This window comes from Bicyclus anynana, chromosome 9 (genome assembly GCF_947172395.1).
Source record: "Bicyclus anynana chromosome 9, ilBicAnyn1.1, whole genome shotgun sequence".
In the NCBI taxonomy this organism is placed as follows: domain Eukaryota; kingdom Metazoa; phylum Arthropoda; class Insecta; order Lepidoptera; family Nymphalidae; genus Bicyclus; species Bicyclus anynana.
Window position 1 is genome coordinate 13526702 of NC_069091.1, and position 19448 is coordinate 13546149.

Consider the following 19448-nt stretch of genomic DNA (forward strand, 5'->3'; position numbering starts at 1 on the left):
TATCTTGAGTAGTAATCTCTCATTTTTCGTGCATCGGTAATATAAAAGTAACAAAACAATTGTTGATAATAAAATTAATGTAAGCACTGAAGACATAACTGCCTTGTTAACTATTGAGCACTAAATGACGAACTTTTACAATCACTTGATTTTATTATCTATGTGGACGTCTATTATATTACGTATACTTCATAGATGCATATATTTTATAATTGACTTGTATCGTCTCAGTCACCACTGTCTTTTAGTTAACCCTTGACCTCTCTAACAATATTATTACACTAACGGACGCCCGCGACTTTGTCTGCTCTTAGACCTCTTTAATCCATACAGTAGTATCGCTGTAAAAATTGAGTAACTTCTCTAGTAAAGAATAAATAAAATTAAAAATAATTAATCATTCTTATTCAATAGGTACGTACTCCTTCTAATTTTTAACCGTCTTCCAAAAAGGAGGAGGTTCTACGTTCGGTTGTATGGATGTTTTTTTAGCCATATAAATTAGGTTTTGTTCTGCTTCCGTGTCACATCAATCTCTATATTAAAATTATCAATTTAAATATATGACTTTGCCGTCATATGGTGTCACCAAAAGACAGACAGACAAACTTACTCTCGCATAAATATGCACTAAGGATATATTTTAAACGTAGGATAAATATTTTATTAAAAATTTAGTTAATTTTCAAATCGGAAGCAGTGGTGTACTCTCAGAGACTAGGGTAATAGGTAATTCGATTTTTCTTTGCTCGGTACGTCCATCTATAAAAAAGTCAAGAAATGTGATTCGAAACTACGACTCAATGTACCGACTTTTAAATTCTATTCTATAAAATATTTTCTGTTTGGCTAGCATACTCATATTATGTCAATTGATTTGGTGTTTATTTTAAAAGGTTGATCATCATCATCATAATCATCATATCAGCCGATGGACGTCCACTGCAGGACATAGGCATTTTGTAGGGACTTCCAAACATCATCATACTGAGCCACCTGTATCCATCAAATCCCTGCGACTCGCGATGTCGTCAGTCCACCTGGTGGGGGGTCAACCAACACTGCACTTACTAGTGCGGGGTCGTCAATCTAGCACTTTGAAACAAACCCAACGTCCATCGGCTCTTCGGACTATGTGCCCCGCCCATTGCCACTTCAGCTTCGCAACTCGTCGAGATATGTCGGTGACTTTGGTTCTTCTGTGGAATCTCCTCATTTCTGATTCGATCACACAGAGATACTCCTCACATAGCTCGCTCCGTAAAAGGTTGATAATAAAACCAAAAGAGTGGATAGGCCAACTGGTCCTGTAGTGGACGTTAAAAATGCCTGATAATGATATAATTAATAATTTATTTCATTGTTACTTCCTTCGTAGACATAGATTATAGTATTTCTTATAATTGGGTACCTACATATAAACTACATACTGTAAGTACTAAGTATACATCACAGATTAATCAATAATAGGCAGCGTAGATGGAGCGCACGGAACACGACGGTGTCGCACCCGTCACAAATACAAAATTAAAAAACGAATACATTCTCGAGTCAGTACGACACGAAGCGTCGCATCAGTAATTTTCATTATTAGTCAAGAAATAAGATGGAGTATTTTTTATTGGTTATTATATTAATTTACTTAATTGTTGCTTGTGTTAAATCTTAAAATACAAATTATGAAAAAAGTTTGTATTTGGGGATGTCAAGGAGACGCGTGACGTTTGTTTTTTTTATAAGGGTTCAACCGCCTTCACCACGCTGCTTGTAAAGACTCACTCTGTATGATCTGTACTCTGTGGTATACATATAAACAGTTACAGATGTAGTTTAAACCAATAAAATCTTAAAACTATTATAGGATGTAGTTATAGGTCCTAACATATTTTTTTTTTTTTTACTTGGAAAATAATTGTTTTACGTTTTATTAATAGACATTTATAAAAAATCTCAACTTGTTCTGTTACAAAAACGTACGTATATCGGTTGATTATCAGTACGTAATACTAGATCAGTTCTGAATTGTAGATCGGATGGCTTCGTGACAGCTTCCAAACGAAATCTTCTCAACAAACTTGATACTAGACTCTTCATTTCCAGCATCGCAAATTTTTGACCTGAAATGTAAAATAAATTCAATAAAACCACCATATTGTCCTTCCCCCAAGATAAGTGGGGCCAGCTCAGTGTTTTCCTCTCTTATTTGATCTTCCTCTCCCTTTGTCTACTTTAAAAATTAGTATTATTTTCTATAGTTGCTAATATAATGCCATCAAAACCAAATCTTGTAAAAATATACCAATTCTCGCTGTCCTACCGTAAAAAGTTGTGAGATCCATGTAATACCAAGTTACTTCATTCTAGTACTTAATAAAACTTTATTTACGAATTACACGAACCATCAAATGTGTCGATATTAACAATTGGAACGTGTCGGTATGTTACTCACACTGAATATATGAAACCATAAACCATATTTTGGTGAAACTGGGTTTAAATTGGTTTAATAACCGAAAAATCTTGGGTTCTCCAAATCCATTAGAATGGTACTACTAATTAGAACCCTACGGTAATTATTTATTACGTGAGTTTATTTATTACTTCATAATATGTAAGTAAATGGCTAAACCGATTTCGATGTTCGAAGTCGTACATCATCCAATTGACAAAGGCCAATGTTTTATTTGGTCAAATGAAATTTCCAAGTAAGATTAATATTTGTGACTACAATTATGAAAATTTTCTTTTTTGTTTGTGGTGACGTTACTATCGGTTCAAAAGCCAGTCATTTTATAGGTAGTATTTTTTAATGTTGATTATACCTACCTATACCTAGTCGTAATATTATGTAACGCAACACTAAAAATGATTTACAACATAATTTATGAACATTTTATCTTTAAGAATATTTAATCACTAGGGGACGACCGCGACTTCGTCCGCGTGAAACCTTAACCCTACCCTACTCTCACCCTACACCAACCCTAACATACCCCTATTCGACCCTACCCTTACCCTTACCCTGCTCCTACCCTACTACCCTCTAACCATTTTTTTGGTGGGCATTTACGCATCCCTTTGGAAAGGGTATGTGGGGCTCACCAAGACTTCGGAATACCTAAGCTACCAACTACTCTATCCTAATTGGAAACGTAAACACAAAGTTGACTGTTCCAACATTAAACGTACCGAACACAAATTTTTGGAAGAGTTTTTACAGTAATTTAAACATCTTGAAAATTCTAGTAGGTATTAAAATTTCAAGAGTTTCAAAATTATTCCAAATTTACTGATCTGATTTTAAATATATTTAGCTGTCATTTTAATTGGTTAAATATTATTCCGTCGATTACACACATACTTTTATCCTGGAAAATGGATGGATCCTGCAAGCTTTGCGAAAAATTGTTGATGATGCGATAAATAATTATGAAATTTAATATTTAAAAAAAACCTACATCAACATCTACACTTACGATCAGGTGATATAGGTGGTCAAGCGTAAGCTTATTCCTTATAAAAAAAAAATAATACGCACCGATGCAATTCCTAGGTCCAGCGCTAAAGGGTATATAGGCGTAACGGTGTCTCTTAGCACAGTTCTCAGGAAGAAACCTCTCAGGGATGAAGCGTTCTGGTTCAGGGTATATATCAGCGCGGCGATGCAAGTCATAGATGAATATGTGGTAGTTAGTGTGAGCTGGTATCGTGTAGCCGCCTGCAATAGATATCTCTATTACTAATTATTCTTCTACTCGTACTTTCGCCATTTCGACATTATTTTTTTTTTGTAATTTTTAGTATCCACATTAACAATTTTTACATTTCAACAAACAAACTTTCAACCCCTGTTTTACTCATTTCTGATTTAATTTTCGCGACAAAAAGTATACCTACCTTATACGTTTTGTTGTCAAATTGTTTAAAGTTTTATTTGAATTCATTCAGTAGTTTCAGCGTTTCATAATATATAAAAACACGGACAGAGACAGACAAAAAAATAAAATAATATAGGTTTGGCTTCTGTAACGATTAAATAATGGCCTCCAACTAAAATTTTCTATTTTCAAGTACAGAACCTGTTAAGTATAGTATTATATAGATTTCTAGACGAAATTCTCGTTTTACTTTGAATAATGAAGGGTACAATATTATATATTTGATTTTAATTATTATTGTTATGATCAAAATTTAAGTCTGTCTGTGATTCCAACATAATTGTGTTTTCATAAGTGCAGTATAGTCATATCAGTAAAATCATCATGTACTTCTATGTACGATTAGTCATCATAAAACGAGTTTAAATTATCACACCTAAAATCAGATGTCGTATTATTATAATATGTAATTCATTGCAATTTAAAGCAAAAATACTCAAAGACAGAAAAATAAGAACTGCCATAATAATACAACCCGCATTGGCACAGCGTGGTGGGCTATTTCCATATTTCCATATATATTAACCCATATTCCGCTCAGCAGTGAGCGGAATATGGGTTAATATTAAATATAAGAACTTACTTAGATTAACTTCTTCAGTTACATATCGCGCTATTAACGGCACGCTGGGGTACAATCGTAAGGATTCCTTTATACAGCATTCTAAGTAAGACATTTCGCTTAGATCCTGCATTGTAGCTGAACGTTGAGATTCTCCAAAAATATTTTGCATTTCCTGGTATATTTTTTCCTGAAAGTTGAATGTACTTAATTATTAAAAACGTCGGCAAAGTGCATGTTAGGCTACGTGCGGTATATAGGGTTTCGCAGTTGTGCGTCAACAATGCCGACTTTTTGGTTGATCATCTACAACTCTTTAAATTTTAAGTTGTGATATTACTTTTCCTTTCACGTATCTATAAACAACCGTGTAGCTGGTAGAGGTGCGGGACACTCGAATCTAACAAATTTAGCAATTAAAATCTTAATATTTTAAAAACTGATCTCTAAATCGAAAAATGATTTTTACACACTCACATTATTATTTTAAGACCTACTTAATAACATCCCATACTGTGGGTTAGACGAGTAAAAAAATATCCCTACTTTAAAGGTACGAGAGATACTCAACAAATATGTACTTTTCAAAATTTTATTTTATGACTTTTTTTGCGTATCTTACTTACATACATACATTACATCATGTTAAATCGCAACATTCTAGTACTAATCATTTCAGACCTAAACTGCGGTCGGACAGACAGGCGTAAAACAAAAAGTTGACCCTTATTTTTTTTAATGACCTAACAAATGAACTAACTAAAAATAGCTATGTAGTTAGTCTGTACGCCGTAAAAGTAGGTGCGAGAGGATTACCAGCAAAATCTCTCTATAACTTGCTTAAAGACCTTGGCCTCTCTAGAAGTGCAGCTAGTTCTATATTAGAACGAGTATCCAAAGCTGCTCTAATAGGATCTTACCAAATTTGGATAGGTAGGAGAACAGCACGAGCAGAGAAGGGGAGTGTTGATCGATCGTCAAGGAATTCCTTAACCCTACATCCAGTAGTCACAAGTCCTGGACTTTGTTTGGTGTTTTTCTCTCTACCACGCGATGGACCCGGCACCCGCACGGTGAATCCATGGAATGCTAAGATATTCGTCTCATACTTGTCTTTTTACTACACTTTTCACTTTTGTCATTTCAACAGTTTATCTTATGATTCAATGTAAATTATTTTGTTATTAAAGTGACAGGAACAAATTTTAATAAGTAACGATTTTTACATAATTAACCCCTTTTGGAACGAAAATAGCAATTGTAAGGAACTGTTTGAAAATAATGTTCTAATGTCTTACATCTTTGGAATCACCATTAAATGTACATGTTTTTAAGCAAAATATACAACTTTGCCTAGTACGATTTTTTTTTTAATGTGACCATTAAATGTACACACAAAAAACGTTAAACATAACAAAAAATATTAGTCCCGTTCTTTTGGAAAAAAAACTTACTTTGCAGTAGAAACAACTTGAAACAACTATTCAAAAATAATAAGCAAGTATAAAATCAACGCTTATGTGATTTTTAGCACATTGTTTGACTAAACTGCATTGAAGGTAGGGATTTTTGAGTTTTGTACAAAAATCAATATAACTTAAAAACCGGCTAAAAATTTCGGCTAACATATTGTATTACGTTATTTTAGTAGGCCTTGATGTCAGCCATCACCTTGTAAAGTATGTCGTAACATTTACGGGACACCCTGTATGTTGTCTTATGTTTAAAAATTGAGAGGGCTTACTTAAAAACTCTTTTTCCTCGTTCAGCAGGCTAATTCACTATCTTTGACGTTTACAAGTTGACATATGCAGTATTGAGATTCTCTAAAACAAATGTTTACTGGTTCCTATCTTAAGTAGGAAGATAACATTTTGTGAAGTGACTTGATATTTATTTTAATAGGTTGATAATAAATACCAAAATAGTGAATAGGCATTTGCATAAATACGTAATTTTAATCTCTCAAGGTATCTTTATATACTTACTTGGACTTCAATTTCGTTAGCAATTACCATTAGTAGGAATGTTAGAGCTGTAGCCGTGGTGTCATGACCCTAAAAAATTGAAATAATCTAAATTAATAACCGTATGAGTAGATGGGTGTTTTTGTGAGACTATATTTTTTTATCATAATATTTTACAAAGATTTTTCAGAACCGTGACCTCTGAAATTGTAATTTTATAATTGTAGGCTCATTTTTTTCGTTAAATATTTATCTAAACCTGAAATGACTATTAAATATAGTATTTAAGAAAACAAAACATTAGTTTTGATGAATAAGCTATATAATAAAAAAAATATTGAATTTACCACGTTAGTTAAAGATCATGGACTTGTAATTCCTGTAATCTACCTATCGGTAGAAAACTAGTTTGAGTGTTTTTTCTAAATTTTAGATTCAATAGAGAAGGGGGGGGGGGGGAGGTCTATTTTCTTGAATAACTTGGAAACTATTTATTTTAAAATTACAAAAAAATATTTAATAACCTCTTAGCAAGTCCATCTTGCCCCCCAAAACTTCATATTCAAAAAATTTAGAGTTTCAAGTTTTCTGAAATATTAAAGTAAAAAAGTCGTTTGTATTTTTTTTTTTAATTTTTGAGATAAGGGGATTAGTAAATTTTCGTCTATTTTTTTATGATTGAGCGTCATAAGAGCATCTTAAATGATTTAAAAAATCCATTAAGATACTCTTATTACGCTCTTTCATTGCAGATGCAGTTTGCAAAAGCAAAAAGGAAAAGAAAATCATTAAAGGGTTGTAAAACATAAATAACATTGGTACCATACCTCAAACATAAATGTATCAACCTCTTCTCTAATTCCTTCCACGGTAATGTTTCCCAATTTTTCATTTTCAATCAGCAAATCCAGCATCGCCAATCTACCTTTTTTGCTTATAATTTCGTCATTTTCCTGTCGATACGATTTTATATTCATCAGAAATTGTTTTCTTTCGTTTATAATTTTATTTGTAAATGTGTGCAAGTCCGATAGCGCAGCTTTTTGCGTGCGTCCTATTTTCGACAAATTGAAAAAAGGCTCATAAATCAACCACGCTCTACACATTCTCTTTACTACGGATTCACCAACGATTTCTATAGCGTTCATATATTTCGACATAACAGATTCGATTTCCTCAGTCATTGATGTTCCCATGGCTGTTTCTGTTAAAATAAAATATATGTTCTTATAGTATTCAATAAATAACTTATTACAATTGAAGTATTAATCTGTGATTTTAAAATAAGTGTATTTTTATGTGCTTAAGTACAGTTATTTACTCGATATTAAAACAGAAACTAACTATTCCCTCCTAGGAATGGATTTGGAGCTTTTCGTCCACCACGCTGCTGCAATGAGAACTGAATGATATGCAACATTCGAATATGTAAAGATCACAATAAGAAGTCAACAACATCAAATTCCCAATTCTATTCTGCTTCTCAGATTTTGTCAGACTTTCTTCTGACAAATTCTTCATCAACTCAAAATCTCAGAATCATCGCAAGACCTCATAATAAGAAGCCAGTGGGTCGTCAAGGCAATTGTATTACAGTAAATATTTATAAATAATAATTTAATTAGATACACAGGTGGTACAGGCGGTAGCGGATTAGCGGCCGCTAATCTGCTTGATGTCGTTGGTTGCTATTCCAGCAACTCGGGCTTGCGACTCGTTGATCTATGTCGGTAACTTTAATTCTTCTGCGGATCTTCTCATTTCAATGTAGGTAAATTTTTTATGAGGTAAATCAAAACCTACCACACATGATTTGCAGCGTCGTAGAACTTATCAAGGGGAGTAAGTCTGTCTGTGTGTTGCCGATCTCCATTTCTACTTTCTTCAGAAAAACTTCCGTTTGTTCAGTGAATGTTTGGAAATATTTCTTCAAAATATTAAAATGGAAAGCTGGCGTCAGCAATTTGCGCCGTTGGTGCCATTTAGAGCCTGCAAGAATAATTATAATGGGTACAAGTGTATAGCAATTTGATGTAGGTAAATTGTAAGTGTCACCTTGTACTTTAATTTTAAGTTAAACTACTAATTGCAATTACACTTTGTTTTTAATGTAAAAAAAACAATAAAAATGAATCATGGCGATTTAAAATTACCAAAATGTTCTTAACTAATGAATAAATAGACTTTGACTTGAGAATTGATAAACCTTCGGTATTTTAAGATTAAAATTAAGTAAATACAACACTGTATATTTGAACGATTGAGGGTCTAGAAGCTAGAACTTAGCTTGCTACAGACCTAAAAGCCAGAATCTAAATTTCATGTATACGCTTCCTTATGTTCGAAGCTTGTAATAACAACAAACTTTTAGCTTTATAAAATTACTTTGTACTACACAATATTGTACTTTTACTCTTTTACAAAAGTACTGTGTAGGTTAATTTATTATTGAAATGTTGGCATTTTACCGTTACTGGTTAATAGACCTTCGCCTAGCCACGGATGAAGAAACTTGTAGACTCCCTGTTTATCATTATAGCGAACCGACGACAACACTTTCTGTAAGATGATATTAAGTCGTTAGAAGTCAGTGGTTTCCATTTAACATCTGGTAAATTATCTTATTAAAATATTGACCGTAACTGGAAGCTTTATATTGAGAGTAGCATTTCCGTTTCCGTCGATTTCATACCAGTTTTCGTACTTTTATTGACGTCACGTCTGGCTATGTGGCGCCACCTGGCGGTGTCGGGCTCGGGAAGTTTCGTAAATCGCTGAGCGCGACTTTAGCTCATTGGCGTTTTGTTTACCGTCGAAGCAACATCTTGCAATCAGTTGGTACCCGACATTGCAAGATAAAGTGTAATAAGTGAAGTGAATTCGCTGTGAGTACTTTATATTTTATTACGTTGTAATTATTACGTTGTTACATACAACGTTAATGTAATTAACGTTAAATTATGTAAAATTTCAAATTTCATTTGAAAATAGTACGTGATCATTATTTTAACGGTTTTTCCGTTCGGATCACTACTTCATGTGTTTGAAAGTCTTGCTTTTTTGCAAATGTTTTCGTACTTGCAATAGAAAGTGTTAACATTCCTAGACGTATTTCCAGTTAAATACTGAGGATCGCCGCCCCTCGCAAGGGCAAGGCACGAATAGTGTTGAAATTTCATCACGTAGAACACACAACACGGAATATACATACAATGCGCAAACGTTCATGCACAGCCATGCTTGCATGATAATTACAACCCACCCTCGCGGGGTGTTTATCTCTTTATATAAATTATTCAAATACCGGTGTCCTTGATCGCCACCGTCGCAGGCGTATGCATGAAGAGTAATGTTCCATCGCGTGGAACATACAACACGGAATATACATATCTGTAATGCGCACACGTTCATGCACAGCCTTGCTTGCATGATCAATACAATCCACCCTCGCGGGGTGTTTATCAACGATGTATGGATACGAATATCTTATCTATCTATATAAATTATTCAAATACCCGTGTCTATGTCGTGTGTGTGATCGCCACCCCTCGCGAGGGGAATGCATGAAAAATGCTAAGATTCCATCGCTTGGAACGCTTGCGCAGCCTTGCTTGTATGACCATTATAATCCACTCTCGCGGGGTGTTTATCAGCAATGTACAAGAGACTAATGTCCTAAAGCCCTTGCAGGCTGACTCACTATCTTTTACGTTTGCTAGTTGACATATACAAAATTGAGTTTCTATGTAAAAATGTCATTTATTGCTTACTCGTGAATATCCCACAGTAGGTAAATGACATTTTTCCAATTGATATAGGTTGATAATAAAGACCAAAATAGTGAATAGGCCAACTAGATTTGTAACCAATGGGTGAATTAATTACTTTGTAACAATGGCGTAAAAATCTGATGAACGAAAGCGTCAGATTAAAACATCATGTACATTTTGGTATAGAGGTTAAAGGCAAAAAAACTTATTTTTCCGAATACATCAAAGTTTTCTAAAGGTATTACTGGATGTATACAGTTTATTATTTTGCAAAATTTATAACCATACTCCAGGTTTCATAACACTTAGAAACAAACGAAAAGGTAAAACATATTATGATACCCTCCGACACCTAGCAAATGTAGAAAAACGCATAAGTGGTAACATAAAAATTTCTATTAAAACAAAGGATTCTAAATGAATCCTTTTTCAGGGGCTCGAGGCCCATCAAGGGTATTATGTATGCTTTAAAGTTTAATGCATCCAGAAAACCTAAGGTATTTTGAGATAGACTTCATTTCAAGCGGTCTTTTTAGCCACCTTTTTCACCACCTTTTTCAATGGGAGAAAATGGTGGCACCAGAAACGTACAGAGGTTAATCTGAGGTTATCTCCTACCGTTCTCTCGAATAACCTCGTGTTTTTCTTAATCTATATGGAACATCATCGTTCCACACTCTTGTTTTGGAAGAAATATCAACAATTGTCTACTTAATGAAATACAAAGGATCATAAAAGCACCATGCTCTGTTGTTAATACTGAAGCCGGACCAATATTTAACCTCATTTCCACTTGCTAAATACGCACAGCATCAAAAACTCAGTTTGAAGAATAGACACAAGCCTACTTGCATGTGTATGTAATAAAATCCCAAAGGTGCTTCCTACGTTTTGTATACAGGGAATTGTTGGACATTACTTCCTTGTCATTTGAACTATGCATATCTCTTTCTCAAATACTTTCTCAATGCTATCGAATTCGCAGCATGTTTTGTAAGAGATATGTAGAATTAAGAATCGACAATTTTATCATTTACTAAGAAAATAATACGAAGCATAGATGTAGACTACATCGAAAACTTGCCCGTTACCATTGAATGAATGAATGACCTTGTTTAATATAATCAGACTGCTAGCTACCTACTTCACTGACACCCACAGCCAGTGTTTTTGTTAGTAGCAGATGCCTTTGACCACGCTTGGGCAGCGTTACTAAACATTCACCCTCTGAGGTATTCATGGTCACGAGAGGAATAGCTACTGCATTTCAATAAAAAGGAAATGTATGTCATACTACTCTACTACTCGTATATGCCCCTAGAATCAAGCTCACCTCCTAAGAAACATTCAATTGGACAAAATGACTGCCGTTACATATTACGGAGGAAAAGAGAAATGAGTTTAAATATAGAATATAACAGTTAAAATTGCAAGATCTTTATGTCTAGTAACCTTAATTAGACTATCACTAAGTTCACAACAGTACACAATAGTATACGCGGCAGGAACAACAAGCATGCAAATCACTTGTTATACAACATCGCCATCTTCCATACTTGGCGCTTTCATTACTGTAGCATAGAAAAAGTGATTGTGAAATAGGGTATGTCGGTGACTGATCTATTCTGATCTGACTCATTAAATAAGGTACACGTAGTCCATGATTACTTGTACGTATCCCGAGATGTAACTTACGCTCAAGTTGTTTTATACGATGTGTACAGTGTGTATAGGGAATTTCCCACTTGCTTTATGGTATCGCCACCACTTACACTGATTCTCAGAGAATCATCAGAATCGGTTGACAGGAATATATTTAATAGCCTTGATAAGAGTAAGTCTTATGTCATTTGGATCTCTCTCAGATTCCGAGTGCTAGCAGTACCGATAATTCTATAGAATGAAGACAAATTTATTATAATCACGACAACGGACTTAGCAGTTACAAAACTGTTAGAGGTAGTCTTCAAGAAATATGGGAAAACCTGAAATTATTTTTAATTTCCTGTCAAAACTTAAAAATCGATTATTACAGTACATTATATGACCTAATACATTATATGACCTAATGTCTAAGAACTGACTCAGTTTAAGTTTCTTGAATCTTCAAGTAACCTACTTAAGATATCAATAACTTTGTAAAGCATATCCTTAAATTCATGCCAAGTTGTTAAGAAAGCCTAAAAATTCCATGCCACCAGTTTGGAATGTCAGTAACTTCTTAATAAGTTATTTTTTCAATACTTATATTTTTGTAGGTACACTCTGAAAGGCGTGTATATGACCTAACATTACTTATTATAGGGATAACATGGTATAAAATCTGATGATTTTATTTAATTTTGGCCGCAATTTGGCTCAAAAACCGATAGAAGTATTTACTCTGGCTGGAAATTATTTGTAAATAAAATAATCACTATCATAATTTTTCTTAAGGAAATAATAAGTCTATTTCATTATTAAATAAAATAACTATCCACTACGACTAAATGCAGCAAGAATTAATATTAATTTCTATGTAATAATTTTTTTTTAAAAAAACCGCCTCGCATATGGTTATAGAAGAATGAGTAAAGACGTCACGTAAGGAATCTTCATAACGACTATATCGGTCAGCAGTGTTTTTCCTAAATAATTTAGTGTGAATATCAATTATATGATGAAATCCCTAAAATTAAAAGTATTGAACTCCAATCCAAAAAATGTATGGTATGTTTTTAGTTCATTGATTTATTTTTGAATGTGTTGAGAATTGGAGTCGCGAGATGAACGAAAACACGTTAAGCACTGCTAACTGTTCTATTTATTAATATTTGTAAAATATAGTAAATGGCTGATGACATATTATGACACTTGAATGTCAAAGAGTTGACAGTTTGAATAAATAATATTCACAGACAATAGATACTTATTACTGGCTACCATTGTACCCTAGACATGTATTTTTGCTACATTCCAACAAAATGGAATATTATATTATGCACAGACACAGTAAGTCAAACTTCGTTACTAGCTTGTTCTCTAAATAAAGCCTAATCGAATTAGAGATAGTATTGTTATAAAAAGTTTTATTTTAATAATCACATTGGCGAAATAATACCATAATGTGGCGTCACCAGGCGAAAACAAACAGGCTCTCAATATAAAGCTTCCAGTTACGGTCAATATTTTAATAGCAGCGTTTTACCTGAAATAAAACGCATATTAAAATACTTACCTCACTGGAAGCTTTAAGTAATTCCTGCCTGGTGATATATTGAGCCAATGAGCTAAAGTCGCGCTCAGCGATTTACGAAACTTCCCGAGCCCGACACCGCCAGGTGGCGCCACATAGCCAGACGTGACGTCAATAAAAGTACGAAAACTGGTATGAAATCGACGGAAACGGAAATGCTACTCTCAATATAAAGCTTCCAGTGAGGTAAGTATTTTAATATGCGTTTTATTTCAGGTAAAACGCTGCTAATTTAGACATCTAAAATTTACTGTAAAATAATTACATTAAGAATTGTTAACGTTTGGTTATCGATTCGGTTTATTTTGACGTCGATTAACAACAAAGGTGGAATCATCCCTCCCTGTGTAACGCCGTAATTGATATAGTATGTTTTTCATTAAAATTCTTATAGTAAGTAATTTTTAATCAAAGTACCTCAATATCTTCTGGATTATACAAGCCAACGGACCACATGTTTGCAGCGTGCATTCGAATCAAACCTCCGTATATTTTGTAGAGCGTTCTTAGAAACATAAATAGTTTATCTGAAACAAATAAATTAATAGAGAATCTCCAAAATGTTTAAATTATAATTAAATTATATTTATTTATGTATTAATCACGTGCTTGACCCAGTGGTAGCCTACGTGGCTTGGAATCACGAGGTTCTGAGTTTTCGAATCCTAAGTTGCGCTATGAGATACTTTCATTTTCAATTAAAAATCTCAGGCTCTGAGAGCAAGCTGTCATTCCCGGTCATTATCATTAACATCCGACAATGGTCGTTAAAGAATTTAATATTATCACCCTAACCCCGTCAACACGTTCAGATCCATATTCTCTCTCCTATAAGGTGGGAGGCCCGTGTAAGTAGGTCATTAAAATAGGCTGAAATGGTCTAATCCAAAACTTTTCCATTTTGCTATCATGTTTCAGAAAGTCTTCTATACTATCTAAGATTAAAAATAGCGGAGCTTGACTTTATAGTAATTTCATTACACAGATAAAATCTATTCACGTAATTATCAATTTAAAATATTTTGATGATAACACCTATGACTTGTCAATAAAGGCTCACTTACAATTACTCACAGATTTACTATAGATAGGCACGTAACGCCTACAAAATCACCGCAAAAAGTTCTCCGAATGTAGCTACTCCATTGAGCGCATACATGCACAATTTTGTACTTACTTACATTATATATTTATGTATGTATAGTTATTACACTTCCTTATCACAGAACTCGACATTGTCAATAATATTTAAATATTATTTGTCTAAATAACTTTCGTTGTTTAGACAAACAATATATCTCCATATCTCTAGTATAAATTACTATCCTTGTAATTAGTGATATTAAATCATGTTTAGTTTTAAAGGAGATCATTCATTTTGTCGATTTTCAAAAGTGCCCGCCAAGAAAAAAAAAATGGTACGTATCATTAGAACTACCCATTTGGAACAATAGTTGGTATGGCACAAATGTTGTAGGAGTGCTCTGAACCAAGTTATACAGGTTCGATGACTCGTCACTTCTATACATTTTACTGAGTTTTGTAAGTGCCCACCAACAAAATAAATGATACGTATCGTTGTAACTAGCTATTTTCAGCATTAGTTACTACAGCATAAACATTGTAATGTAGCTCTGTGTCGAATTATACAGTTTCGATGGTTCGTCAAATCCATATATCATATTGAATATTTAAAGTGCCGTTTTACAAAAATATGGTACTTATCGTTAGAACTGTACATTTGGAGCAACATTTAGTATTACACAAATGATGCAGGATTGTTCTGAACCAAGTTATACAGGTTCGATGTCTCGTCACTTCTATGTATTTTATTGAATTTTGAAAGTACCCACAAACAAAATTAATGATACGTATTTTCATAACTAGCAATTTCCAGATAAAATGGCGTACACTTTGTAGTATAGCTCTGAATCAAGATATACTGTTTCGATGATTCATCAAATACATATATTTTATGGATTTTTTTAAATACTTTTTTTTTGTCTCCGGGGGGTTTGGGCGAGCGCAGAAGCATCGCCTGATGAGACCCGAAGGCTGAAATAAAGATAGAGGACGGAACGGCTCTCTAAGGGCGTCTCCTATGAGACTCGGACCTCAGCTTAGAGGGCCATTCGGGAGGGTGTAACCGTGACCTGAGTGAATTAATCCGGACGCCCCCGAGATTGTGAGTTAGAAAACCCACGTCTGGGTGACGTTAGATATCGGGGACCTCGTCTTTGCCGGCGAAGACGCTGTGTTGCTTGTGATTGTGTTGCCCGGGAAGCATTGTCGGTCGTCATGTCATAGTCTGGATCATAAAGGACGTTTTTGGGACGCCTCTGCTTGAAGTTAGCGTTAAGGTTGGGAGTGTAGTTGCAGGCCTCAACCACTAGTTGGTTGGGGTAGATGGCAGCTCTGTCGAAATAGTTTCGAGAGAGAGATGTTTTAAAATACCGTTAAAACTAGACATTAGGAGCAATAGATAGAAGAACGTTGCACACGGTTCAGAACAATCCGATTTCTGAACAAAGTTATATAAGTTTCATGATTCGTAATACATCCGTTCATACATTGATTTCCGAGATGTTGTTGTCCGAAGAGTTGGAAAACATAAAACAATAATAAAATATAGAATTAATAATACTCATTTTTTGTGCCACATGCAATGCCACATTATTGTGCAAATGCATTTAAAAATTGTTATGTTATTTTGGATTTTGGGTAGAGGTAAATAAAAATATTTTTTTAAGTTCTTTCAAGTAATGGTAATTGTGGTTTATTAGCATGGATAACATAACAAATAATGATGACACAACAACAATATGAAGACATTTTTTTCATATTATTAGTTCAAGCAGTGTATTCATCATTATTATTTTGTGTTTCCTATACAGATATCAACAAAAACAAAGTGACGAATCGTCGAACACAAATAACTTGGATCAGAGCAATCTTACAATGTTTCTGTCAATCCTACCTACTAGTTATATTGCTCAAATCGGTAAAATGTATAGAAATTACGAGTCATCGAACTTGTATAACATGGCTCAGAGCAGGCCTATCATCTACATCATGCCAAAAAAATGAAGTTACATTTATGCGTTTCCGCATAGCCTTTCGATTGATTACCTGTATTATGTAGCAATATTTATATCAAGGTCAAGTTTTATGATTTTTTAAATATAAATCTAGCTCGATGACTTTAAGAAAACAGGTCAGGTAAGTATTCTTCCGCACCGAAAGTTTCGTACAAGAAAGAAAATATTTATTTAATTACAATTTATCCCTGGACTGCGTTATCATCTGGAGTTACTCGACGATGCATTCTAAGAAAAAGTGTGGCTTGGGGTTCATTTACATGAGCGGCAACTCTACCGACGTCTGCAGTCAACTGCAGTCAGCGACGTCTCGGCGGCAGCCAACGGCATGCAACTGCAGTCGGCGACGGCAGACGACGCCGACAATGAATGCAGTCGACTCTCGGCGGCGGTCGACGACGGTCGACGGCGGTCTCCCACCGCAGTTGACTCTAGTTGGCTGCCGCCGAGATGTCGCTGACTGCAGTCGTCGGGCTGCCGCTCGTGTAAATGAACACTTACTTGGAAGATCACGATTGTCGACCTATTTACCCACTACAGAGCCAGGCCTCCCTTCTTATGGAGAGGGGATGGAGCTTAGACCCGCCATGCTGCTTCAATGCGGGTTGACGGATTTAGGGTGATAATGTTAAATTCATTAACGACCACTTCTCTAGATTCTATGTAACAAATGTCATCCTGTGCCTACAGACAACCCAGGTGCGTTTGGAACTTTAATTTTAAGTTTTCGACGTTCATTTTCGCTATGATCTATTTAGAATTGATTTTAAATTAAGTCTAATTGAAATAATCCGTTTGATTTGATTTTATTGAAATAATTTTGAATTTTGACTTTTTTTAATTAGATACAATATTTTCACCCTTTTCGCAGTAGTTTGTCATAGAATAGGTACGTACAGTATGCTTAAGTTGAGGTCAAAAAAGGAAGTTAATTACGTCTTGTACTTATGTTTTCTTTGATTAGGTACGTCCTTTTTTCCGATCCACCTGAAGTGAATAAGGTCTCAATATCAACATACGGCAGTGTAATATGCGCGTGAATTAAAATTTGAAGACAAAGGTCACAAAAATCAATTTTTTGCAAATATTTCATTTCTTTTGTGGTTTCCGCTATATATTTTTTTATACGTTGAATCGTTTTCAAGATAGAGTGCGGAGAACGCGTGGTTAGAGCATTTTTAAATAATGTCTACAATATTGATACTATAAAGAAATATAAAACACCCAAAGGAAATGAGATATTTGCAAAAAAAAATGGATTTTCGTGACTTTTGTCCTCAAGTTTTAATAAACGCAGACATATTTAGGTTTTGAGACAACTATTATAATGCTAAAATACAATTTAGTCGTCATCAACCCATATTCGGCTCAATGCTGAGCTCGAGTCTCATCTCAGAATGAGAGGGGTTAGGCCAATAGTCCACCACGCTGGCCCAATGCGGATTGGCAGACTTCACACACGCAGAGAATTAAGATAATTCTCTGGTATGCAGGTTTCCTCACGATGTTTTCCTTCACCGATTGAGACACGTGATATTTAATTTCTTAAAATGCACACAACTGAAAAGTTGGAGGTGCATGCCCCGGACCGGATTCGAACCCACACCCTCCGGAATCGGAGACAGAGGTCATATCCACTGAGCTATCACGGCTCTTACAAGTTTAAACCTACAGATATTCGGCTGGGTATCTCAAATTCCGAGATTCCTACCTAATTTTGCCTAAGATCATTGGATCAAAATAGACTAACTAGAATGACTAATAACTAGCTAGAATGACTATAAAATAATACTTATTATTGTAACATATTAATTAATATTAGGAAAATGTGCTTATATGATAAAATAACTTAGTTATAGTGTTATTATTATTAAATAAAAGTATTGTTATTTCTATAAAAACCAAAGGAAAAAATTAACAATATTTTTTTTTTTCTCTACAAGTTAGCCCATGACTACAATCTCACTTGATGTAAGTGATGATGCAATCTAAGATGAAAGCGGGCTAACTTGTTAGGAGTAGGATGAAATCCACTCCTTTCGGTTTCTACACGACATCGTACCGGAACGCTAAATCGCCGGTACGTCTTCGTCGGTAGGGGGGTAAGTAGCCACGGCCGAAGCCTCCTACCAGCCAGACATGGACCAATTAGGAAAACCACAATCGGCCCAGCCGGGGAATTGAATCCAGGAACCTCCGTCTTGTAAATCCACCGCGCTTACCACTGCGGAGGCCGTCAAACTGTCATCGGACTTATGGAAAATATTATTCGAAAACATCTTCACGTAAAGTTACAAATTGCTTATACTTACTTGGAGGCAGCAAAAAATGAAATGAATTTCCAATGAGAGGCAATGTTCTGGGTCCAGGTATCTTGCACAGTAATCTCTCATTTTTCATGCATCGGTAACACAAAAATAACAACACAATTGTTGATAATAAAATTAATGTAAGCACTGCAGACATAATTGCCTTGTTAACTATTGAGCGCTAAATGAAGAACTGTTACAATTACTTGATTTTATTATCTTCGTGGACGTCTCTTAATTATTACGTATACTTCTTAAATGTATATAATTATCTTGTAATTTATTTGTTTCGTCTTAGTCGCCACTATCTTTTAGTTAACCCTTGACCTCTCTATTAATTATTATTATATGACAAACATTGAATATTGTTAGTAACAAAACTCAACGAAATTAGTATAATTTGTATAAACAAACCATTTTGTTTGTACAAACTACATATTATCAATTTTAAAATTTCTAAATGTTGTGTATTCTTCATGATTCGTAGTTAGAGCTGTGATAGCCCAGTGGATATGACCTCTGCTTCCGATTCCGGAGGGTGTGGGTTCGAATCCGGTCCGGGGCATGCA

The 19448-nt window shown here is 34.6% G+C and overlaps 1 protein-coding gene across 1 annotated transcript; it reads right to left on the bottom strand.

The window, feature by feature from the left end:
- Positions 1 to 1333: 1333 nt before the first annotated feature.
- Positions 1334 to 19314, bottom strand: LOC128198359 (cytochrome P450 4C1-like). The gene is made up of 9 exons (XM_052883392.1): positions 18883 to 19314; positions 13890 to 13999; positions 8936 to 9026; positions 8271 to 8456; positions 7295 to 7671; positions 6489 to 6557; positions 4522 to 4690; positions 3539 to 3718; positions 1334 to 2117 (listed from the first exon to the last, which is right to left on the bottom strand). The coding sequence occupies exons 1-9, from the start codon at positions 19034 to 19036 to the stop codon at positions 1951 to 1953; spliced, it is 1503 nt and encodes a 500-aa protein (XP_052739352.1). The 5' UTR covers positions 19037 to 19314; the 3' UTR covers positions 1334 to 1950.
- Positions 19315 to 19448: the final 134 nt, after the last annotated feature.

Coding starts and splice junctions, on each gene's coding strand:
- LOC128198359 (XM_052883392.1), bottom strand. CDS start 19,036: ATGTCTGCAGTGCTTACATTAATTTTATTATCAACAATTGTGTTGTTA. Junction 9,027..13,889: donor ATAATCCAGAAGATATTGAG/GTACTTTGATTA, acceptor ATCATCTTACAG/AAAGTGTTGTCGTCGGTTCG. Junction 4,691..6,488: donor CTAACGAAATTGAAGTCCAA/GTAAGTATATAA, acceptor TTCAACTTTCAG/GAAAAAATATACCAGGAAAT.